Source organism: Electrona antarctica (assembly GCF_951216825.1).
Source record: "Electrona antarctica genome assembly, chromosome: 6".
Classification (NCBI taxonomy): Eukaryota; Metazoa; Chordata; class Actinopteri; order Myctophiformes; family Myctophidae; genus Electrona; species Electrona antarctica.
In genome coordinates this window covers 49,892,794-49,919,029 of record NC_136811.1, presented here as the reverse complement: position 1 = coordinate 49,919,029, position 26,236 = coordinate 49,892,794, and the positions used below count along the sequence as shown (strand labels likewise).

Sequence of the window (26,236 nt, the reverse complement as noted above, 5' to 3'; positions counted from 1 at the left end):
GCTGGTGGTGTTCTGCCCCTCCCCCCATCAAACAACGACCGAACATTTGCTTGATTGGTGTTTGATACGTGTGAATGAGGTCTTAAAGAACACTTGACACTAGCAATTGTGAACATAACGACTTCATGAAAAGGTTCACTAAGGTAATACAACCAAGTGTAAAGTTGTGTCATATTTCCATGGACTTGACATTTTGCCAATAACTCAAGAGTTCAAACATCGCATTTTGCAGCTTTTGGCAGCGTTTTCAAGACCCACAGAATATTTCTCACAAATATAGTAATACAAGTGTGTGTGTGTGTGTGTGTGTGTGTGTGTGTGTGTGTGTGTGTGTGTGTGTGTGTGTGTGTGTGTGTGTGTGTGTGCGTGTGCGTGTGCGTGTGTGTGTGTGTGCGCGTGCGTGTGCGGCTGTCAGGAGCTGCTGCTGTCAGGAATGCCAGAGATGGATGTCCAGGACTGGAACAGGAACACAGAGTACACTAGTGGATACTGCATAGAGGAGCCAGTCATCCAGGTGGGCTCCGCCCCCACAGGGGCCTTATTTGGGGTCTCCCCCCCCATTTATCAGAATAATTTGGTTCCTCCTACACTACACACAGCCACACAAAGAAGGGCATAGGAGGTGCAAAAATTATCTTTCTTTTTTTTCTTCTGTTTTTCAAAGACAGCCGATCTACATGTGAATAGTTCACTTAGGGGATAGAAACACTATTGTGATGTTGTGTTTGATTCATTCCAGTCGGGAGCCAGTGTGTTCATTCGGTTTGCATGTGGCCACATGAGGAGATGAAAGAAAGCCGTCCGAGTCAATTCAACTATTCACAACAACCGCATTCTTTTACATCTCTGCCCGTTATTATTACCACCAGGGGCATGTTGTGCTGTAATGCTCGCCGAGATGAGAGAGAGTGTGCATTTTATATGTTGTGAAAGCGCCTGTGGACAGATACACAACTATAAACATCAAAACGTAATACATCTCTGACAGCAAACCCTTGTGGGATTTGGGCACGGTCTCTACGGCTTCACTACACAGATGTATTTTTACTTTAAGTAGCAATACCACAATGCTGTTACAGGTCAAAGGCCTGTACTCAAAATTCTACTTGAGTAAAAGTACCAAAAGTGAAAGTACCATTTCACTATAGGTCGTCATTCAAAATCTGTCAAAAGTCACATTCTGACCCGCTTTTAAATCGGCTATTTTCGAATACACAAAGTATAAAATGGGGCATATTTGGTTAATGTAGACTATGTTTTGTAATGATAATCTAAATCTACAAAGTAACTTATAAAGTTATAAAATAACTACGTTTTAAATAATATGTTTTAACCCATTTTGGGCGGGAACCCCTTTTGGTGTTAGCATTATGTTATGCTTTAGCTATTGAAAAATAGCAGATCTACAAGCTCATAGCGCGCCACCGAGTGGCGCGCTACGAGCTTGTAGGTCTGCTATTTTTGAAAAATCAAAGAATGACTGACATCACTGGCTTTTTCAGAAAACTGTCAGGATGTGGAAGACATTTTTAGAATCTGATCTCGGGTCAAAATGGGTTAAAAAATGGAGTAAAAAGTCCAACATGTGATCTGAGATGTGGCGGAGTAGAAGTATAATATATAATATAACACCTTCATCCATCCCTGTGTTTCAGTGGTTCTGGAAGGTGGTGGAGAGCCTCACCCAGGAGGAGAGAGTTCTGCTGCTGCAATTTGTCACCGGCAGGTTGGTGTGCTCTGCTCCGCTCCCAGCGGAGAGACAACCCCCATCATAACATAAAAGAAAAGTCAAGTCAGGTCCTCAACTTAACAAAGTGCCTAAGCTAGCAAACCGAGGATGGATTCCCCTGCTGTTGGCAGGCATTGTTGTTACTGTAGCTCTTTGCGACAGCGCTTTTTATTAACAACTCCTCTGTGTCCCTGTCTTACAGTTCCAGGGTCCCTCATGGAGGCTTCGCTTTTCTAATGGGTGGGAGTGGATTACAGAAGTTCACTATTGCTTGTGTGCCATTTACCTCCAACTTGCTGCCTACCTCCAGCACCTGGTAATGCTTGCAATGTTTGTATCACTATACTTATGAGGACATCAACATTTTGGGACAGTGATTTTATGCCATTTTTACATATTTTGGGCCATTTTAACCATAACCCACATACCTGATCGATGAGCTTTTACATCTGTTATTTCCGGTGCTACGGCCAACCAGAATATTTTCCTAATTGTAAACCTAACTCTTTAACGAACAACCACCATTTCCCTTGTGAAGACCAGGAAATGTCCGTTTCTGAAATCCCACTATACTTGCGGGGACATTTGGCCCTCGCAAGCATAGTAATACAAATGTACACGCAGTATATTTATCTACAGATTTCCTTTACCAGCTCTTTCACTTGCTCTGTACAATACATCTTTATCTTCTGTCTCTCTCTCTCTCGCTCTCGCGCTCTCTCCGTATATCTCTCTCTCTCACACACACACACACACACACACACACACACACAGCATCACTGCCTCCATAGTGACAGTCAGACATGAAATTAGAGCAGCATGGAACAACACCACCCTGTAGTGAGCACCAGAGGGCAGTGTGGTGGTGCCTCAGTGTAGCTAGTGTTTCTGTACAATGAAAACAGAGGAACAGGTTCTCTGCATGACAGGAATGAGCGACAAGTCATTCTTGTCCCCACGGGCCATAATTCGGCTAGGGGGGGGGGGGGGGGGGGGGGGGGGGGGGCGAGTGCCTCCGCTCCTCTTCCGGCAAGCTGTCGAACAACCATAATAGCGTGGCATCAGTCAGCCCAGCGAACCATGGTGGTGTGGCCCTCATCGCACTGACCATGGCAATTAATCAATCAATCAACTTTATTGTCACAACGCAATTACAGGTATCGGTGAAACCTTTGTTCATGCCGGGTTTCACGTTTGCAGCTCATGGGAGCAAAAGAAAAATAATTAGCAGTGAGGAATGGGAAACAAAATGAGCACTAAAAGCCTGGAAAAGCTGTTAAAATCAGTATCTTGTCATTTTAAAGGGCTCCTATTAAGGGTTCAGAGTCTTGCTCAAGGACACTTCGGCACTAACTCTGGGGGAGCCCGGGTTCGAACTGGGAACCTTGCAGTTCCCATCCGGTCACTCTACCCCTGAGCCACTGTCGCCCGACTAAAACGGACAAAAATGTTCTTCGACTGCCTTTTTTCACTGACGAAAACTTAATGAAACTAAATAAAAACGAAGCTATGATGACTAAAACTAAGCAACCGCTAGATAAAAACAGTCTCTTGTTATGCATAGATATAAAATCCTAGATGCCTCATTGGCCGCTGCAGTTCAATGGAGAGACCTGTATCGCATGGGTAGGCGGAAGTCAAGCCAAAGTGCAGAAGGCACGCTGCCACTGCCTCTGATTGGCCTACCGAACGTCCCTTCTGTGACGCGTCACAGAAGCTTGCGTCACAGCTTGCGTCACAAAAGCTTGCCTTCCCTCGAGATACAGACTGTCCAGAGCCGAGGGAGGCGTCTACCTTTCTATGTCTATGTTGTTATGACTCATGACACTCTGGTACCACTTGCCAGGTCGAGGGCACAGCCGTTTGAACACAGCTGTGGCTGGGCTAATGTCTGTCCATGATGATTTTTTTCCTTCTATCTGTCCCTCCCTCCCTCCATCCCCACCACCAACACCACTCCTTTTCTTCCCCCTTAGCATCAACATGCTGAAACTCCCCGAATACCCCAGCCAGGAAGTCCTCAGAGACAGGCTGCTGGTAGCGCTGCATTGTGGGAGCTACGGGTACACCATGGCGTGACGTCAATTCCTCGCTCCCGCGGACACGCTGCACGGGGGGTCTGCGTGCGCCGTGGGGACTTCACGCCTAAGCACAGGGAACAACATGCAACACCCACCCCCCCTCCCCCCCAAACTCACGACTCGACTCGAAAAAAATACGCCCACTTGTTCTGATGAAGCACTGTTGTTGGCAGGAAGAAGCATATGGACGGTAGAGGCTATGATGAATTTTTAAAGGCTAAAAGGCTGAAGAGGACAGGGTTGTGTTCAGAGATGCATGTTCGGAGTTTTGGTTCTTATAGCGTTTTTAGCCCAACCAATGTTTTGACCGACAGGTTATCAAAAATGTGTAAATTCATCAGTTCCAATCAATTTGAAAAACATAGATTAAAAAAAGATATATATATTGAAAATAGAAAATCACAAGCACACAACGTGCAAGCTTGTAGATGCGCTATTTTTGGAAAATAAATAAATAAAATAAAATAAATATCTATAATGACCCAACATAGGTGGTTGAAAGTTGCAAAACATTTTTTTTTAAAGTAACATATCGGCTGCATAAATATCAACCAAACTCATAATATGGATTTGAATTTAGTTGTGTTGTGGATTCAGGCTCTGACCTCTCTCTAGTCTCTTCTGAACTGCCAAAACCATTTTACCATGGCCACCAACATTGTTTGATCAACGATAGACCATAGGCATAAAGATCTGCCAAAAAACTATCAATTGTGTGTGTGTGTGTGTGTGTGTGTGTGTGTGTGTGTGTGTGTGTGTGTGTGTGTGTGTGTGTGTGTGTGTGTGTGTGTGTGTGTGTGTGTGTGTGTGTGTGTGTGTGTGTGTGTGTGTGTGTGTGTGTGTGTGTGTGTGTGTGGCGGTATGGTATGGTATTGTGTTGTGGTTTGCTATATGTCTGAAGAGGAAAGAAAGTACATTGGTCTCTAGACCACTGTTTCCCAAACACTGGGTTTATGTATTATTATTTCAAAACATTTTCCAAAAAACAGCAAACTCTTTCACGAATTATAAACAAATGCAATGATTTCATGTAGTGACATGCAGTCATGTTGACTGCATGTCACTTTCTGTTTACGCCATGAGAGTTGTTCATTATTTGTATTTTTTCTTTCTTCTTTGTTTTTGCAGTCGATTGGTCTTACGGCAGTGTTTCTCAACCTTTTCTGGAACAGGGCACACTTGAACATCTTGAAAGTGTTCTGTTAGCGATCAACAATGAAAAACAAAACATACCGTGTCTGTTTTTTACATTATCATTTTTATTATTTTATTTTATTTTAATATTTATAGTTGTAGTATCATTACATCTTAGTGTTTTGCCAATTATTGTGGGGGTCCCACTTGCAATACCCTTGCGGCTCAACAGTGGGCCCCGGGCCACAGGTTGAGAATCACTGTAGCTGTATTTCTGGGTCCGTTGCCTTGTAGTCGTACACAGAAAAAATCATATCGTTGCTGTCAGGCAGGAAATTATATATATATAATAATGACTACATTTAACATATTAGTTACAGTTGTAATCCCTCTGTGAAGGTGTACTTCTGTTCCGGTTTATTATTTATACATTAATGCCAAGAATGTCACACAAAAGTAGTGAAAACAGGAGATTTACAAACAAAAAATGCGTTGCAATTTTGCGACACGTTTTGAACTGGTAGCTCGCCTATTCTCACTTGTGTAAAATGTTTTTGTTTTTTGTTTTTTTTATAATAATAGTAATAATAAAAACACAAACTGCTTTTGGACATACAAGGTTTCCACCCGACAGCGATGATATCATAATTCTTTTGATACCTGTAGGCTTGTTTTTGGCAGCGGTAGTGCACTTTAAAGCCTCTATGGTTGACCGAAGTCCCTCAGGGCTCTATTCTTTTCTGTTTTCTGTTATTGTGGGGAAAACTTTTGCTGAAAACAGCAGATCGACAAGTTCTCAATGTGTGCCGTTTCCCTACAAAAGCTTTCCCCGGGATACGGATAGTGGGTTTTAAGTGGTTGATGTGCTGCGAGCAGACACAAAGGATTTAGATGGAACGAACATTTGGTCAGCGGTGCCAAATAATGCCCCCTAGAGCTGGGTTATATTTGTTTATTTTCTTCTTTTTTTTTAATACATACAAATGTAAATATATGCTGAAAATATTTTTGTTTTAATTTGGAAAAAGGGATATTATGTTTGGGGAATGCATCAAACACAATTTCAATTTAAGGCTTAAATCTCTTTTCCTGAGCGACGAGATTGTAAATATTCATTTATATTTCAAAATTATTTATCAGTATTGTTTTGAATGCCTCGCCTGTATTTTGATTTTGTAATCGGATCAAAAATGGAGCCTTTATAGATATTTCTGCAAATTACTTCCACAATATCAAATTGTGTATTTTACCATAAACACTGTACATGTATGTTGTGTTGAGAGATTGTTTCTCAATAAAACATTTTTTTGGGGAAAATTCAAGTTGATCAATGATGTGTGAAAATGTGCAAGACTTGACTTATACGTTTTGGAAGCCAGTCTGCACGTGCGCGAGCCGAGGGGAGCAAAATAGTCTGTTTGAAAAATAAATCTACAAGCTTAAAGATGTGAGCTTCCTTGTAGATTAGCAATTTTCCCTAATTGATTTTGACAGATACAATGTGCCACCACTCAAAAATAAACATGCCTCTTGATTATTCAAAAAAGTTATCGATAGAAGAATTCGTCAAAACAAAACACAAAAAAATATGATGAGAGGTATCTTTCTACCCAATAGCAACAAATTAATAATAGATTGTATTTTCAGCCCTAGTACTGTGTCTGCAATGTGTGTCTAGATAGACACAGCGTGTTGTCCCAGTGTGTGTGTGTGGTGTTGTGGGTCCAACATAGAGTTGGAGCAGCATGCGTGCTGGTGCTAACCGCCCCCTAACCAGCCTCCTCACACAACAGCCAATGTCCTAACAACACATTTACACTGGCCCAGTCTGACCTCCACCTATATTCCTCCTCGCTGTTTTTGCTCAACTCACTCTGCATCATATCTCTTATATAGCCTCATCTCCATATTTTAACTTTTTGTGGGTTTTTTTTCCATACATTAATGTTGCATGATCATACTACAGCGTCCTTTCGCTGTTTCACAAAATCACACATTAGGGCCTGACTCACACGGTCGCAACAGATTGATGTATGCTTGTTGTATGCAAAGGGTGTGATACAGCTTGCCCCAATGCATTTCCAATGGGAGTCACATGGTTTGACACAACATTTGTGTTGTATGAGGGGGAGGGGCGCAGTCGTAGTCCAAAATGTTGTATCAAACCATGTGACTTCCATTGGAAATGCATTGGGGCGGCCATGACACTTACAACATTCATACAACAAGCATGCATCAATGTTTTAAAGGACTGAGTGAGGCCTAGGACTTGGTCCAGTGATGAAAAAAAGTATTCACTTTTCTTACTTATGTAAAAGTATCACTATACTGCAGTGTAGAAATACTCTTGTTACAAGTAAAAGCCTGGAATTAAAAATTTACTTGAGTAAAAGTTAAAAAGTATTGGTATCAAATGTCAATGTACTTAAAATACCAAAAGTAGAAAGATCCCATTTCACAAGTGTTCTCGTATAAATGTTTTATTCTTTTTTTTATATACGTTATACAAGCTTGCAGATCAAGATCATCAGATTCAAATAATGGCTGAAATGTATATAGGGCTGAATTGGTTAATGTATGTTTTGTAATAGTAATAGAAACCTACAAAGTAACGAGTAACTAAAGTTTTCAAATAATTGCAGTGGAGTAAAGGTCTCCACACACCGGGCGCGAATTCGGATTTTTAAGCGGCGTTTCTCCATCGGTTTTCCGAAAAACGCGGCCGGTGTGCAACCACCTTAAGAGTACAATATGTGTCTCTGAGATGAAGTGGAGTAGAAGTAAAAGTACTGAAAACTATGCCTGTGCCTCAAATGTGTACTTGGGTACTTACCGGTAGTTATTTTATACCACTGCCTCTTATGTCCTTATTATTTTAGAACTTGGGCATAGAAACAGTCGTGAGATCTTATTTTGCCAGTGTGTGTTGTGGGTCACAAAGTGTTGCAGCAGCAGTTTTGCTGGTGCTTAAGTGGCCACTAACACTAAGTGTCGTACATATTCTGAAGAAAACCCTGAGACTTGATTCAGTAATTGTGTATTATGATCAAAATAAGAACATTATAATGGTGTGTAAATAATAAAATCTAAAAGTTGCCATGGACAAGACCAAGTCTTTGCCATGGATGGACACATTTGTCTGTGTACAGACATATTGATAATGATAACCCTCACACAACAGCGTGCTGCCCCAGCCATAGCCACAGCCTAGCAACACATTATTACTCTAGTTTCTCAAGCTGTCATGGCACCGTCGGCGGTGCGTCAGGCGGAAATGCCCAGCAAGTTGTATCACTTGTGCTTACATCAAGCCACGACAACTAGTAGGCTCTGTGCCCTGCACAGCAGCCATATTGGAAAGACATCGGGCCTTTTCCTTACTAATTCTGATGGTCTTAAACAGATGGTATTATATTAATTAAGGCTGTGTTCCATTTAGTGTAACAGGGTCATTCCCACTATTCGGTATTTCAGCAACTTTTTTTTTTTACAGGATTTAAATTTTCTTTCTGAAAGAGGGCATGTTCAGGCAGCTGTCAGAAAAAAACATATTTGTCCAGCTTAATCCATTAATCCGTGCCCCATTATCCATGGGGCATGGATATGGGTCCCATTTTTGAGGGGTGCTAGCCCCTCCTATGTCCAGGGTTTGTGTAAACACAGACTGTTGCCTCTCGCAATTTCCAAATGCTTCCATCATACAGTCTGGAGCAACGGAAGAGCTGTCATGAGTAAAATATAAAGCGGAAGTGGAGCCTCCTCCCCACTTCCGTTTGCAAATTTATCCTAATATAAATAGAAATCATCTAAGCATATATAGCTTGCTGCTTAGCAGAAAAGGAAATACAAAAATAAAATGTAAAGAAAATTTAAAATATATTTTCATGAACGGAAATGGCAGCTTCCTTACTCAGATTTTGGGAGCTGTAGTTCCAGACTATAGCATTCGGAGATTGTGGAATAGTTGTCTGGCTACGTGAGACTATGCAAACACTAACATTGAATAGCATTGACAATGAATGGCCAGTTTTGAGTGTTTGTGTAAACACAAACAATGAGATGATGTATATGTACACGGGTGCGATTTTTTATAGTCTTTGTATGACTTCTAACCACAAGGCCACTAAGCTGGTTACTAATCGATTTAGTTGAGTACAAAAAAATTATTCATGATGTCAATGTGTGAGGAAAAAGAATGTGTAACGGCAATCCTTCCCTTCCAATGCATATTTGCTCGTTACTTCACAGGTGATGGGAGTGATCCTACTCAGAGTACTAACAGAAACATGAAAGATGAATGTCCAGTCTTAGGTCCAGTTTTGTTGTATTTATTGAGCAGAAGTGAGCAGTTTTAATCATGAACATGAACATACCAGTGATGTTATTGTTGAAGTTTCTCTGTCTCTGTTCTGTTGCTGCTGGTAAGAAACGGTGTGCTCCTACCATTTCCTGTGTCCTATGTGATCTGATTAGTGCACCTGCACCACTGCACCTCTAAATACACACCCAGTGCTGACAAATCTAAAGCCCGCCACCAAGTGTTCAAAAATAATATGCCAACCTAACCAATAATATAGCACCATCATAATGGCTCCTACACACCGGCCCCTAATTGTCTTAAGTGTAATGACACAATTACAAATAAAACATATAAGGAGCCAATATCAAATTTACATTTACATTTTCCCTTTTTTTTCACAATTTCAAAAGAAATAAAGTAAATTCATTCAATCTTCTTTGAACATCAGTCTCTTTAGGTTTCAGTCTCTTGTGTTTCAGTCTCTTGTGTTTCAGTCTCTTGGAGCAGACATATCTTTGTTATTGGTCTCTCCAAGATGTTGCTTTTGGTCTTTAGTCGAACTGTGCGTACAAGACCTTTTGAATCAGGAATGGTCTCCAATATTCTCCCCAGTAACCAGGCGCCTCGTGGTGCAGTGGAATCTACCACCACCACAATGTCACCGGGGGCAAAACTTCTCCTTTCAGCTGACCATCTTTGCCGTTCTTGGATTGATGGTAAGTATTCTTTTGTCCATCGTTTCCAAAAGAGATCTGCCATGTATTGTACTTGTTTCCATCTACGTTTGATGTACAGATCCTCTTTCACAAAGAGTCCAGGTGGCAATATTGGCTGTGTTTTCAACAAAAGAAGATGATTTGGGGTCAGCGCTTCCAGGTCCATTGGGTCATCAGAAGACTTGGTGATGGGTCGATCATTTAAAATTGCCTCTGCTTCACACATTAAAGTTTGCAATCCTTCGTCATCAAGCACTTGTTGATTAAGAACAGAACGGAGTACACTTCGTACCATGCGGATCAGTCGTTCCCAAACACCGCCGTGATGGGATCCTGCTGGGGGGTTAAAGCTCCACTTTATCCCTTGCTGAAGCATAGCATTCTGGATTTTCTCCTGATTCAGGCTATTCAGTGCTTCCCTTAATTCTCTTTCCGCTCCTATGAAGTTTGTACCGTTATCTGACCTTAAAGATGAAACTTGACCTCGTCGACAGATGAATCTTCTTAGTGCATGGATGCAGGAGTCTGTGTCAAGTGTATGTGCAACTTCAAGATGTACTGCTCTGCTTGCCATGCAGGTGAAGATTACGCCATACCTTTTAACAAGACTTCGTCCTCTCTTGATTTCTATAGGACCAAAGTAGTCTACTCCCACATCTGTGAATGGAGGCTTGTCTGGTTGAATTCTCTCCAAAGGCAAGTCTGCCATCTTTTGCTCACCAACTCTACCCCGCTGTCGTTTGCACACAGTACAGTCGGTTATGATTTTCCTTGCCGCAGAGTTTGCTTTGATGATCCAATATTTTTTGCGGAGATGAGACAGCATGTAATTCCTTCCTCCATGTCCGAGTAGTTTATGGATATGTCGTAATAACAGGGTGGATATGTGAAGGTCTTTTGAGAGGATGATCGGATGTTTGATTTCTTCAGGCATCGCGAGCCTATTCAGGCGACCACCTACTCTCAGTAGTCCATCATCCAACACTGGATCCAATTTGTACAAATGACTGCTTCTTTTGACATTTTTATCAGTTTGCAGAACAGATATTTCTTCTGGAAATCTTTGCATTTGACTGAATGAGATGACTGCATGTTCTGCTTGGATAAGATCTTCGGGAGTTAAGCACTGTCCACGAAGCGTCGCTTTAAAGACTTGCATCTCCTCTTCAACCTTCTCTTTTAATTTGACAGGATCCTTTTCAACACTGCTCACAGCAGCTTGAAGCTCCTTTCTCCTTCTAGTCAGTTGCAAGAGTGTGGTCTTTACTTTAAGAAGCCAAGCTACAGCAGTCTTCAGTCTCATCCATGATGAGAAGTAGTGGATCAGATAGTTGGCTGGGTTCAGTTGATCTTTGACAATGACATTTACTGTGATGTCAGGTTTGATTTCTGGATCATTGGCAGATATTGTTGATTCAAAGGGCAAGTTAGGCCATTCATCATTTGATCTGCAGAGGAAATCTGGTCCTCTGATCCATTTCTTGCAGCTTAGAAAGCGGTCTGCTGTCAGCCCTCTTGATGCTGCATCTGCAGGGTTTTCCTTTGTACTCACATATTTCCATTGTGATACATCAGTAGCATCTCTTACAAGAGAAATCCTGTTTGCTACAAATGTTTGAAAACGTTTTGTTTCATTGTTTATGTACTTCAGCACTGTAGTGCTATCAGTCCAGAAAATGGACCTATCCAGTGGCAGCTGCAAGTCCCTACGCAGCATTTTGTCAACTCGGACAGCCAGGACTGCTGCGGCCAGCTCCATTCTTGGAATTGTCATTTGTTTTAGTGGTGCCACTCTGGATTTTCCGATCATGAATGCAATATGCACTTCTCCGTCACTGTTCTCCAGTCTTAGGTAGGACACGGTTCCGTAGCCACTTTCGCTGGCATCCGAAAAGTGATGTAGCTGTGAGTGTGTGATTTGATCAAAGTTCTTAGGCTTCATACACCTGTCTACTTTGAACTCCACAATTTGCTTCAGATCCGCTAGCCATCCTGTCCACTGCTGTGAGAAGACGTTGGGTATGGCTTCATCCCATCCAAGCCTCCTCCTGCAGAGCTCCTGCATTATCAGCTTGGCTGGCAGAGCAAATGGTGATATAAATCCTAAAGGGTCGTATATAGAGCCAACCACAGACAAGATGCCACGTCTCGTGTGTGGTCTTTCAGGTGCAGTATTTGTGAACTTGAACACATCTGTTTCAACACACCAGTGTAATCCTAAAGCTCTCTCCACTGGCAGATTGTCCTTGTCTAAGTCCAACTCCTTGATTTCTTTGGCCCTGTGCTCTTGTGGAATAGATGTTAACACAGCACGGCTGTTGCTGATCCATTTAGACAAAATGAATCCACCCCTCTGGCAGAGAGCAGTCAGGTCTTTTACTAATTGTACTGCTTCTCGTTCTGTGGGCATGGATTTCAGACAATCATCAACATAAAAGTTGTTATTTACTGTGTTTGTCACCTCAGATGGAAAGTGAGCTCGGTTGTCTTCAGCAGTCTTTCTCAAAGAAAAGTTGGCACAACTTGGTGATGACACAGCTCCAAAAAGATGTACCTTCATTCTGTATTCGGCCAGATCTTGCTGTACATCACCTTCAGGCCACCATAGGAATCGCAGGTAATCGACATGTTCATCCGAGACCTTAACCTGATGGAACATGGCTTTGATGTCTGCCATCAAGGCAACTGGTTCCTGTCTGAATCTGGTGAGGACTCCAATAAGTGAATTAGTAAGATCGGGACCCTGAAGCAGTTGAAAGTTAAGTGATGTTCCTTTAAAGACTGCTCCACAGTCAAAGACCACTCTCAAGGTGCCTTTCTTTGAGTGATGCACACCATGATGTGGGATATACCAGAGTTTTCCATCACTTCGATTCAGCTGGTCCACTGGCACCAATTCAGCGTAGCCACTGTTAATCATGTCTGTGAGGAAAGATGTGTATTCATCATGGAACTTCTCGTCTTTGTTGAACTTGCGTTTCAGGCTCTGGATGCGTTGCTCTGCAATACAACGGTTATTTGGCATGATGGGATCTTCTTGTTTGAAAGGTAAGTTTAGGCAGTAATGTCCATCTTTAATCTTTGCTGAGTGGTTTATAATATCAAGGAATTTGGCCTCTTCTCTTGACATTTCCTCTGTTTCATTACTGGCTCTTTCACTGAAATCTTGATTGTACTGTTTGACAAGCAACTCTTCCAGGTTTAGAATAGATATTCTATTGACAGCAACAGCAGGGCAGCCATTCTCATCCCTGATGGTGTCGTCTCCTCTTAATGGACCATAGATGACCCACCCCAATAGGGTCCTCACTGCGTATGGTCCATCTGCTTGGCTATTAACCACCTCCCAGGGTTCCAGTAGCTTCGAGGCGTTTGTGCCGATGAGGAGGTCAATGCCAGAGTCTATTTCGGGTAGTGTGATATGGTTTAAATATGGCCAGTCAGACAAGTCCTGTTGTTTTGGAATATTGTGTTGTGAGACAGGCATGGTTGCGTGTGTGAATACATCGGGCAGTTGAATAAAGTCATCCGAGTCCATCCTTGCTATTTCCAAACCAGTGATATGGTAGCTAGACTCAGGCTTTACTTGATTCATCGTTCGGAGGAGTATGTTTGTTTTCTGTCCTGCCATCTTGAGCCTATTCATTAAGTTTTCAGTGCAGAATGTAGAGGTGCTGCCATGATCTAAAAATGCGTATGTTTGTAAAACTGTGTCTCCCTTGTGGCTCTTCACTTGAACAGGTACGATGGAGAAGATGGAGGTTTCATCACCGGCCCCAATATGACCACATGTGTGCGGTGAGATGACAGCCTTGCTTTCATTTGATTTCTGTGTCTGTTGTTGTTCTTCTTGTCGAATGTGAAGTATATCAGGATGTTTCAGTTTGCATGTGTCACAAGTTAGACGACCTCTGCAGAATTTCGATAAGTGTCCTCTTTTTAAGCAGCCAAAACAGATTCCATTTTGTTTTAAGAAGTCTATTTTCTCCCTGTGGCTCTTTTCCATAATCTGAGGACACCGTTCCAATGTATGGCCACCTCTTTTGCAGAACAGACATGGGTAGTGACTGATGGATGCATTCATTTTCTCTCCTTTTGACTCCGCAGCTGTTATGGGTGTTACTGTTGTTGCAAAACTGCTTCTTGAACTTGACCTTTCTTTTGATTTAACAGTGGTTGAGGTTTTGACAGTTGAAGTCTGCTTAGGGTCCTGGATGTTTCCAAAAAGTGGGTCGGACATTATCATCACTTGTCTTTCGATGAAGTTAACAAGATCAGGAAACATTGGCCGACGACCACCCTCTTTTAGCTCACAGGCCCTGGTCCTCCATATGTCTCTCAGTTTGTATGGCAGTTTCAAAAGAATGGTCCTCATGTTGGAAGTCACATTCATCTCGTCCATGTAGGATAGATTCTCCATAGCATTGCAGCAACCTCGGAGGAATAGAGAGAATGCTTCCAACCCTTTTGCATCCTCTGATTTGATTGTTGCCCAGGCAAAAGCCTTTTCCATATATGCCATGGCAATCTTATTCTCATTTCCAAAATGCTCTTTGAGCAAATGTTTTGCTCTTGGGTAGCCTTGTGACAGAGGCAGATGTTGGCAGCTGCGGACAAGATTTTTTGGATGCCCTCTTGTATATTGCTCCAAGAAATGTAGACAGTCACCATAATCATCTGTCTTTTTCTCAATTGCCCTCTCAAATGCCCTGATAAAACCTTCATATTGCAATGGATCTCCCTCATAAACCGGAATGTCTCTTTGTGGCAAAGTGGAATGCAGATTCTGTTTGACCAATAGGGCCGTTATGTCATTCTGTCTTTGTAACACATTGGAAATATCACCTTGATCAACAACATTTGTAACAGTAGGTGAAGTACATACAGTTTGACCTTGAACACCCCTTTTCATTTGACCCGGTATGTTTTCAGTTTGCACATTTCGACTGAGGAGAGGGTATTGCAATAATGGAGTTTGCCTGGGGAGAGAGTATTGGGTTAGAGGAGTTGTGTAATGAGTTTTGGTAGTTTTTTCATAAGCCTTTGGCCTTACAACCTGTGGTTGTGGGGGAGGCTTCGTTTCCATTGACACTTTTCCCTTTTGTTGGGTCGTTTGATCAGGTAAGGATGTGTTTGGATTTAATGAAGTCGTTTTCCTTTGAGTAACGGCAGCAGCAGCCGCTCCCTGTATATCTGAGTGCATCCCCAATGATATTCTTGAACCTTTTCTTGATCCCATAGATTCCAGTACCTGGGCCTTTGCATTGGCTGCTGCCAGTTTTGTCTCCATCTCCAGTTTCTCTTTTTGCATTCTGAGTTGTTCCTGTTGTATTGTGAATTGTTCCTGTTGTATTCTGAATTGTTCCTGTTGTATTCTTTGCTGTGCTTCAATCTGATGTTTCTTTCCCAAGGCAGCCATCTGTTCCATCAGAGCAGCTTTTTCAGCCTGAGCAATAATGAGAGCAGATGATGTTGATGAAGATGCTTTGGATGTGGTGGATTTGCGTGTGGATTTGGATCTAGAAATATTTGACACACTGTCACCGGGTCCAACATCATCAGAATTGACAATACTCAGGTTTTCACTTTCAACAGGTATGTATGTTATTGGTGGTTCATTTTCAACAGTGATGTGTGTTGGTGGTTCATTTTCAACAGTGACATTTTCAACAGTAGTATGCATTCGAGATTCATTTTCTTGGGTGACAGGTATGTATGGCTCAGTTTCAACAGTAACAGTGACATCATGTGTAATTTGGTGTTTCACTTCTGATAGCCATTTGTGTACATCATGCATGAAATCCTCCAGAATATCAATTTTAGGTTGAAACCACTGATTCTGCCTCTCAATTTCCTCCTCAGGTATTTGCAAAACCACCAGTGATGAATGGTCTGCTCTTGCTTCACCACATAAATGAATTAATTCATCCAAATGACCTTTTACAGCCTCCAAATTGTCATTTGAGTTCATGAGCTCCTTCATTGATTCTCTCAACTTTGCAGCCTTTTTAACTGCCAATCCTCTTGCCTTTTGATACTTATCAACCACCATTTCCAAGCCTTTAGCTGTATGTTTGACAACTCTTTTTTCCTTTTCAGGTTCAATGTTGCCATCTTGTGGCTGAGCATCTCCATCACCACTAGACATGTTGCTGATGAATCACAGCCAGCTTCAAATCCAACTCACCCCAATAGAGCTGTAGCCTGCAGGTGTGTCCAATCACCTATCAGTGTTGGCAGTGAAACAAACAATGTCTGTCCAGTTGTGGCTCTTTTGATGTCCTTTTCACTCGTAGAGCGTCGTTTCTTACTTGAATGTAACGGCAATCCTTCCCTTCCAATGCATATTTGCTCGTTACTTCACAGGTGATGGGAGTGATCCTACTCAGAGTACTAACAGAAACATGAAAGATGAATGTCCAGTCTTAGGTCCAGTTTTGTTGTATTTATTGAACAGAAGTGAGCAGTTTTAATCATGAACATGAACATACCAGTGATGTTATTGTTGAAGTTTCTCTGTCTCTGTTCTGATTAGTGCACCTGCACCACTGCACCTCTAAATACACACCCAGTGCTGACAAATCTAAAGCCCGCCACCAAGTGTTCAAAAATAATATGCCAACCTAACCAATAATATAGCACCATCATAATGGCTCCTACAGAATGTACTAGATTAATATTAATAACAACGATAATAATAAAGCTCTGATTCATATTTATAAAGAGCTCCTAACCAGCCTCCTCCTTACACAACTAAACAGCATGTTGCCCTGGCAACACGTTACACTGGCTCTGACCTCCACCTTCCTTCCACCTCCTCGCTACACTCTACCTGGTCCCCATGGCAACCCCTGTTCTCCTCAACAATGAATGACGGACGGGACGGGATGCTCGGCATGGAAACAACAATCCACAGTGTACACACACACACACACACACACACGCACACACACACACACACACACACACACACACACACACACACACACACAAGGTTGCTATATTCCCATGGTGTTCTGAAAGCTTTTGAAATGCTAACCCGCTGGTTCTCAACGGTGGCGTCATGGACCACCGAATGGAGGCGTCATGGACCACCGAATGGACCCTTACGATCTGTAACGTGTGTGTGTGTGTGTGTGTGTGTGTGTGTGTGCGTGTGTGTGTGTGTGTGTGTGTGTTTTGACTGTGTTTGTGTTAGATCTGCTATTAGAGCTCGCTTAACTTGATTGACTATTAGATCTGCTATTTTCGGACTTTAACTTGTAACAAAATGTCTATATTGCAGTATTGATACTTTTACTTAACTAAAAGATATGAGTACTTTTTCCACCACTGATGGAGTCCCACACCCCCACACTGGGGGGGTGTGTGTGTGTGTGTGTGCATGCGTGGGTGCGTGTGTGTGTGTACTCTTTGATCTACGCCCTGCAGCTCAAAGCAGGTGATGTGGTGTGGTGTGACGATGAGTACCAAGTACATTGGTCTAGAGACCTCAGAGAGGTGGTTGTGCTGTTTTACATTGGTTATAGCCAGCAGCCTATGAGCACCCAACCCCTCCCCATGTGGACCCCTGTCGCCTTTGGTTTATTTACTCCATAAGATGTGTTGTTCCTTGTTCCTCTGCTTTTTTTTGTATCAAATAAATCCACTAAAGACATTTAGTTGTAATCATTCATTCCACCTCTTGTATCAAACAAATTCGACTAGGCCTAGTTGTAATAATTCATTCCATCTGTTAAATCCACTAAAGATATAGTTGTAATGTATTCATTCGGTCACTGAGGAAATAAATCAAAATTGTACTTAAGTACATTACTTAAGTAAAAGTACTTAGTTACTTTCCACCACTGCATACGTCCATGCAGCTGACCTCCCCATTGGTGGATGTGATCCCGTGATCCTGGCAGCCAGCCCAGGTGTGTTCTGGTGCTGTTGATTGAGCTGAGCAGGACCTAGAAACCTAGCTCCTGCTCAGCCAATCAACAGGACCAGAACACACACTCGTTACTTTTCTTCCAGTTAATTATACTGTCAGATCGTCTTGGTACTACAGACTACTACAGAGCGCCCCCTTGTGACTGTGGATAAACGTGTTCTTCTTCTATGATGTTGGATTTCAGGGATCAAATAATGAATGCATGCATTTCTTTTGCCTACCACTCGCTGACCAGTGTTGTTCAGAGCGCAGATGCTTCTATCGTCTTAGCCTGTATAGTTAGGTTGTCGTTAGGCATTCCACATTTTAGATAACAAGATTGAACTTAAACCTTGAACTCTCAAAATCATTAAAAGTTCTTCCTATTGAGTTCAGAATCATTAACAGTGGTCTGGGTCTCCCGTACAGTCTGAGATCCTTGGTTTGATTCCACTCAGTAGTGGAATAATTACTCAATTTCTTTAAATGAGTTTAGTATTAAAAAGTATCAATACTGCAATCGACATGGAAAGAAACAATGTTACAAATTAAGTGTAGCCTCGGCCGGGAGGCGAACCCGGGACCTCGTGTCAACATGGCGCATACGTTACCAGTTGACTAGAGAACCAGACCCGACAAGAAATCAAACAGTCACAGAGTGACCAGACAGATTTATTTCACTGTCAGGTTTACAAATAAAATATATTTAATATAAATGTTTATTTATAGTTTCATTTACCTATTGAACCAGCAATCATCACCACAAACTGAATGTTCATAAAAGTATGTTTCGGACTTGACCGTTTGGAAAGTCTCTCTTTTCATTGTGTTATTGTCATCTGTTGTATCAAATAAATCCACTAAAGACATTTAGTTGTAATCATTCATTCCACCTCTTGTATCAAACAAATTCGACTAGGCCTAGTTGTAATAATTCATTCCATCTGTTAAATCCACTAAAGATATAGTTGTAATTTATTCATTCTGTCACTGAGGAAATAAATCAAAATTGTACTTAAGTACATTACTTAAGTAAAAGTACTTAGTTACTTTTCAAATGGGGCCTTGGGATCATGTACAGAGCATTTGAATGGTGCTGTGCATCAAAGGTGTCTTTAGTGCTTTTAAGTGTTATCGTGGATGTTAATCAGATAATACAGAGGAGAAACCATAACAGGACACAGGAATCTTTGAAATGTTTCATAGTTTTAGCAATAAAATGTTAGCAATGAAAAATGGCATGCTATAGTATGCCGTCTGAGGCAATGGGCTGAACTTGAACCCACGACCTGTGGCTCACATAGACAGCAGCTTATCACAGAGTGCCACCATGCTCTCTGAGAATCTCCTCAGCTTTCCATCTCTTTCCAGTTCTCTTCTGGATGTTATTCTCCAAAACATGCTGCAGTAGGAGGAACTCAGCTGGATTTGAACTCACAACCTCTGGCTCACATGGACGTCATCTTAACAAGGGTGCCACTGAGCTCTCAGTGATTTCTAGGTTGTAAGTTGTTCTTCTTGGTGTCACTTTTCAAATGGGGCTTTGGGATCATGTACAGAGCATTTGAATGGTGCTGTGCATCAAAGGTGTCTTTAGTACTTTTAAGTGTTATCGTTGATGTTAATCAGATAATACAGAGGAGAAACCGTGACAGGACACAGACAGCCTCCCCATTGGTGGATGTGATCCTGGCAGCCAGCCCAGGTGTGTTCTGGTCCTGTTGATTGAGCTGAGAAGGACCTATAAACCTGAAGGTTTATAGGTCCTTCTCAGCTCAATCAACAGGACCAGAACACACACTCATTACTTTTCTTCCAGTTTATTATACTCGTCGTCACGCTACTAGTCCTACATACTTACACCTAGAAACCCCATTCAAACCTACTTAGGTTCATCTTACGGTGGACATGTTTGCTGAAAAGGAATCTTTGAAATGTTTCATAGTTTTAGCAATAAAATGTTTTAGTTTTAGCAATGAAAAATGGCATGCTATAGTATGCCATCTGAGGCCATGGGCTGAACTTGAACCCACAACCTGTGGCTCACATAGACAGCAGCTTATCACAGAGTGCCACCATGCTCTCTGAGAATCTCCTCAGCTTTCCATCTCTTTCCAGTTCTCTTCTGGATGTTATTCTCCAAAACATGCTGCAGAGTGAAAGTAGGAGGAATTCAGCTGGATTTGAACTCACAACCTCTGGCTCACATGGATGTCATCTTAACAAGGGTGCCACTAAGCTCTCAGTGATTTTTAGGTTGTAAGTTGTTCTTCTTGGTGTCACTTTTTAAATGGGGCCTTGGGATCATGTACAGAGCATTTGAATGGTGCTGTGCATCAAAGGTGTCTTTAGTACTTTTAAGTGTTATCGTGGATGTTAATCAGATAATACAGAGGAGAAACCATGACAGGACACAGACAGCCTCCACATTGGTGGATGTGATCCTGGCAGCCAGCCCAGGTGTGTTCTGGTCCTGTTGATTGAGCTGAGAAGGACCTATAAACCTTCAAGGTTTATAGGTCCTGCTCTGCTCAATCAACAGGACCAGAACACACACTCGTTACTTTTCTTCCAGTTTATTATACTCGTCGTCACGCTACTAGTCCTACATACTTAGACCTAGAAACCCCATTCAAACCTACTTAGGTTCATCTTACGGTGGACATGTTTGCCTGAAAAGGAATCTTTGAAATGTTTCATAGTTTTAGAAATATAGTGCTTTCAAATTTGAAAAAATCTACAATGGGGCTCAATGGCAGATATTTGCACGTCAAAAAAGCACTTTCACCTAGAAACTGCATTCACACTGTTTCAAATTCAGCTTACTGTGGAGACACATGCTGGAACCTTTTACTTTGAAATGTTTTGTAGTTTCTGAGTTATTTAACTTAAACGCCCAATGCATTCTCAATGCCAATAGCACACACTTTGGCATGCTACTAGTCCTACATACTTACACCTAGAAACCCCATTCAAACCTATTTAGGTTCATCTTACGGTGGACATGTTTGCCTGAAAAGGAATCTTTGAAATGTTTCATAGTTTTAGCATGCCGTTTTTCATCATTTTTGAGGATTTGAAAAAAATACGAAAACGAGGATTTGAAAAAAAGACGTAAATCACTCCGAGATGATGGGCTAAAGCCCATGGTCTCGAACGGCATACTATAGCATGCCGTTTTCCATCATTTTTGAGGATTTGAAAAAAAGACGAAAATCACTCCGAGACGATGGGCTATAGCCCATGGTCTCGAACGGCATACTATAGCATGCCGTTTTGCATCATTTTTGAGGATTTGAAAAAAAGACGAAAATGACTCTGAGACGATGGGCTATAGCCCATGGTCTCGGAGTGATTTTTGTCTTTTTTTCAAATCCTCAAAAATGATGAAAAATGGCATGCTATAGTATGCTGTCTGAGGCCATGGGCTGAACTTGAACCCACAACCTGTGGCTCACATAGACAGCAGCTTATCACAGAGTGCCACCATGCTCTCTGAGAATATCCTCAGCTTTCCATCTCTTTCCAGTTCTCTTCTGGATGTTATTCTCCAAAACATGCTGCAGAGTGAAAGTAGGAGGAATTCAGCTGGATTTGAACTCACAACCTCTGGCTCACATGGACGTCATATTAACAAGGGTGCCACTGAGCTCTCATTGATTTTTAGGTTTTAAGTCGTTCTTCTTGATGTCACTTTTCAAATGGGGCCCTGGGATCATGTACAGAGCATTTGAATGATGCTGTGCATCAAAGGTGTCTTTAGTGCTTTTAAGTGTTATCGTGGATGTTAATCAGATAATACAGAGGAGAAACCATGACAGGACACAGACAGCCTCCCCATTGGTGGATGTGATCCTAGCAGCCAGCCCAGGTGTGTTCTGGTTCTGTTGATTGAGCTGAGAAGGACCTATAAACCTTCAAGGTTTATAGGTCCTGCTCTGCTCAATCAACAGAACCAGAACACACACTCGTTACTTTTCTTCCAGTTTATTATACCCGTCGTCACGCTACTAGTCCTACATACTTACACCTAGAAACCCCATTCAAACCTACGTACTTAGGTTCATCTTACGGTGGACATGTTTGCCTGAAAAGGAATCTTTGAAATGTTTCATCGTTTTAGAAATATAGTGCTTTCAAATTTGAGACATTTACAATGGGGCTCAATGGCAGATATTGGCACGTCAAAAAAGCACTTTCACCTAGAAACTCCATTCACACTTTTTATAATTCAGCTTTCTGTGGAGACACATGTTGGAACTTTTTACTTTGAAATGTTTTGTAGTTTCTGAGTTATTTAACTTAAACGCCCAATGCATTCTCAATGGCAATAGCACAAACTTTTGCATGCTACTAGTCCTACATACTTACACCTAGAAACCCCATTCAAACCTATTTAGGTTCATCTTACGGTGGACATGTTTGCCTGAAAAGGAATCTTTGAAATGTTTCATAGTTTTAGAAATATAGTGCTTTCAAATTTGAGACATTTACAACGGGGCTCAATGGCAGATAGTGGCACGTCAAAAATCACTTTCACCTAGAAACTCCATTCACACGTTTTATAATTCAGCTTACTGTGGAGACACATGCTGGAACTTTTTACTTTGAAATGTTTTGTAGTTTCTGAGTTATTTAACTTAAACGCCCAATGCATTCTCAATGGCAATAGCACAAACTTTGGCATGCTACTAGTCCTACATACTTACACCTAGAAACCCCATTCAAACCTATTTAGGTTCATCTTACGGTGGACATGTTTGCCTGAAAAGGAATCTTTGAAATGTTTCATAGTTTTAGAAATATAGTGCTTTCAAATTTGAGACATTTACAATGGGGCTCAATGGCAGATATTGGCACGTCAAAAAAGCACTTTCACCTAGAAACTCCATTCACACTTTTTATAATTCAAATTACTGTGGAGACACATGCTGGAACTTTTTACTTTGAAATGTTTTGTAGTTTCTGAGTTATTTAACTTAAACGCCCAATGCATTCTCAATGGCAATAGCACAAACTTTGGCATGCTACTAGTCCTACATACTTACACCTAGAAACCCCATTCAAACCTATTTAGGTTCATCTTACGGTGGACATGTTTGCCTGAAAAGGAATCTTTGAAATGTTTCATAGTTTTAGAAATATAGTGATTTCAAATTTGAGAAATCTACAATGGGGCTCAATGGCAGATATTTGCACGTCAAAAAAGCACTTTCACCTAGAAACTGCATTCACACTGTTTCAAATTCAGCTTACTGTGGAGACACATGCTGGAACCTTTTACTTTGAAATGTTTTGTAGTTTCTGAGTTATTTAACTTAAACGCCCAATGCATTCTCAATGCCAATAGCACAACCTTTGGCATGCTACTAGTCCTACATACTTACACCTAGAAACCCCATTCAAACCTATTTAGGTTCATCTTACGGTGGACATGTTTGCCTGAAAAGGAATCTTTGAAATGTTTCATAGTTTTAGAAATATAGTGCTTTCAAATTTGAGACATTTACAATGGGGCTCAATGGCAGATAGTGGCACGTCAAAAATCACTTTCACCTAGAAACTCCATTCACACGTTTTATAATTCAGCTTACTGTGGAGACACATGCTGGAACTTTTTACTTTGAAATGTTTTGTAGTTTCTGAGTTATTTAACTTAAACGCCCAATGCATTCTCAATGGCAATAGCACAAACTTTGGCATGCTACTAGTCCTACATACTTACACCTAGAAACCCCATTCAAACCTATTTAGGTTCATCTTACGGTGGACATGTTTGCCTGAAAAGGAATCTTTGAAATGTTTCATAGTTTTAGAAATATAGTGCTTTCAAATTTGAGACATTTACAATGGGGCTCAATGGCAGATATTGGCACGTCAAAAAAGCACTTTCACCTAGAAACTCCATTCACACTTTTTATAATTCAAATTACTGTGGAGACACATGCTGGAACTTTTTACTTTGAAATGTTTTGTAGTTTCTGAGTTATTTAACTTAAACGCCCAATGCATTCTCAATGGCAATAGCACAAACTTTGGCATGCTACTAGACCTACATACTTACACCTAGAAACCCCATTCAAACCTATTTAGGTTCATCTTACGGTGGACATGTTTGCCTGAAAAGGAATCTTTGAAATGTTTCATAGTTTTAGAAATATAGTGATTTCAAATTTGAGACATTTACAATGGGGCTCAATGGCAGATATTGGCATGTAAAAAAGCACTTTCACCTAGAAACTCCATTCACACTTTTTATAATTCAGCTTACTGTGGAGACACATGCTGGAACTTTTTACTTTGAAATGTTTTGTAGTTTCTGAGTTATTTAACTTAAACGCCCAATGCATTCCCAATGGCAATAGCACAACCTTTGGCATGCTACTAGTCCTACATACTTACACTTAGAAACCCCATTCAAACCTATTTAGGTTCATCTTACGGTGGACATGTTTGCCTGAAAAGGAATCTTTGAAATGTTTCATAGTTTTAGAAATATAGTGCTTTCAAATTTGAGACATTTACAATGGGGCTCAATGGCAGATATTGGCACGTCAAAAATCACTTTCACCTAGAAACTCCATTCACACGTTTTATAATTCAGCTTACTGTGGAGACACATGCTGGAACTTTTTACTTTGAAATCTTTTGTAGTTTCTGAGTTATTTAACTTAAACGCCCAATGCATTCTCAATGGCAATAGCACAAACTTTGGCATGCTACTAGTCCTACATACTTACACTTAGAAACCCCATTCAAACCTATTTAGGTTCATCTTACGGTGGACATGTTTGCCTGAAAAGGAATCTTTGAAATGTTTCATAGTTTTAGAAATATAGTGCTTTCAAATTTGAGACATTTACAATGGGGCTCAATGGCAGATATTGGCACGTCAAAAATCACTTTCACCTAGAAACTCCATTCACACGTTTTATAATTCAGCTTACTGTGGAGACACATGCTGGAACTTTTTACTTTGAAATGTTTTGTAGTTTCTGAGTTATTTAACTTAAACGCCCAATGCATTCTCAATGGCAATAGCACAAACTTTGGCATGCTACTAGTCCTACATACTTACACCTAGAAACCCCATTCAAACCTATTTAGGTTCATCTTACGGTGGACATGTTTGCCTGAAAAGGAATCTTTGAAATGTTTCATAGTTTTAGAAATATAGTGCTTTCAAATTTGAGAAATTCAGAATGGGGGTCAATGGCAGATTTTGGCAAGTAAAGATTTGAGTGGGGTTTGAACCCCCAATGGCCAGATCATGCAGCCAGTGTGCTAAGTCACTGATCTACTTGCTACCTGCCACAATGCAGTCTGCTGTTCCCTTTGAGTACAACATTGATACAAAAATAAAATACAAAAAATAAAATAACAGGAGATTTGTCTATTGTTTATTTTGCTGTTGTTTATCTCTAGGCGTTCGAATGTTTATGAACCACAATGGAAACAGGTCTCTGGCTCTTCTGTCATTGTCTATTCGGCCTTTTAAGAAGAGCATGCACAGTGGCTCACTGGGTACAGAGCCTGCCTGGGAATCAGGAGGCTGCAGGTTCAAGTCCTGGCTCTGACATAGTGTTCCAAAATCATGAAAATATGACATAATATATTATGCCGTCCCAAACCATGGACTATAGTATGTCGTTTTTTCATGATTTTCATCTTTTTTCAAATCCTCCAAAATCACGAAAAACGACATGCTATAGTATGCCGTCCGAAACCATGAACTATAGTATGTCGTTTTTTCATGATTTTCATCTTTTTTTCAAATAGTCCAAAATCACGAAAAACGACATGCTATAGTATTCCATCCGAAAATAATTATAACTTTGGCATGCTACTAGTCCTACATACTTACACCTAGAATCCCCATTCAAACCTATTTAGGTTCATCTTACGGTGGACATGTTTGCCTGAAAAGGAATCTTTGAAATGTTTCATAGTTTTAGAAATATAGTGCTTTAAATGTGAGAAATTTATAATGGCAGATAGTGGCACGTAAAAAATCACTTTCACCTAGAAACTCCATTCACACGTTTTATAATTCAGCTTACTGTGGAGACACATGCTGGAACTTTTTACTTTGAAATGTTTTGTAGTTTCTGAGTTATTTAACTTAAACGCCCAATGCATTCTCAATGGCAATAGCACAAACTTTGGCATGCTACTAGTCCTACATACTTACACCTAGAAACCCCATTCAAACCTATTTAGGTTCATCTTACGGTGGACATGTTTGCCTGAAAAGGAATCTTTGAAATGTTTCATAGTTTTAGAAATATAGTGCTTTCAAATTTGAGAAATTCAGAATGGGGGTCAATGGCAGATGTTGGCAAGTAAAGATTTGAGTGGGGT

The 26,236-nt window shown here is 41.0% G+C and overlaps 1 protein-coding gene across 3 annotated transcripts in view; it reads left to right on the top strand.

The window, feature by feature from the left end:
* Window positions 1–6,261, top strand: part of hace1 (HECT domain and ankyrin repeat containing E3 ubiquitin protein ligase 1) — a 41,735-nt gene extending 35,474 nt beyond the window's left edge. For all 3 annotated transcript variants that reach the window (XM_079502740.1, XM_079502739.1, XM_079502738.1), the window contains 4 exons: window positions 416–514; window positions 1,656–1,726; window positions 1,932–2,045; window positions 3,706–6,261. In XM_079502740.1, coding sequence (XP_079358866.1) covers window positions 416–514; window positions 1,656–1,726; window positions 1,932–2,045; window positions 3,706–3,808 — 387 coding nt within the window. In that variant the 3' untranslated portion in view covers window positions 3,809–6,261. The remainder of the gene's footprint in view (window positions 1–415; window positions 515–1,655; window positions 1,727–1,931; window positions 2,046–3,705) is intronic.
* The last annotated feature ends 19,975 nt before the right edge of the window (window positions 6,262–26,236 follow it).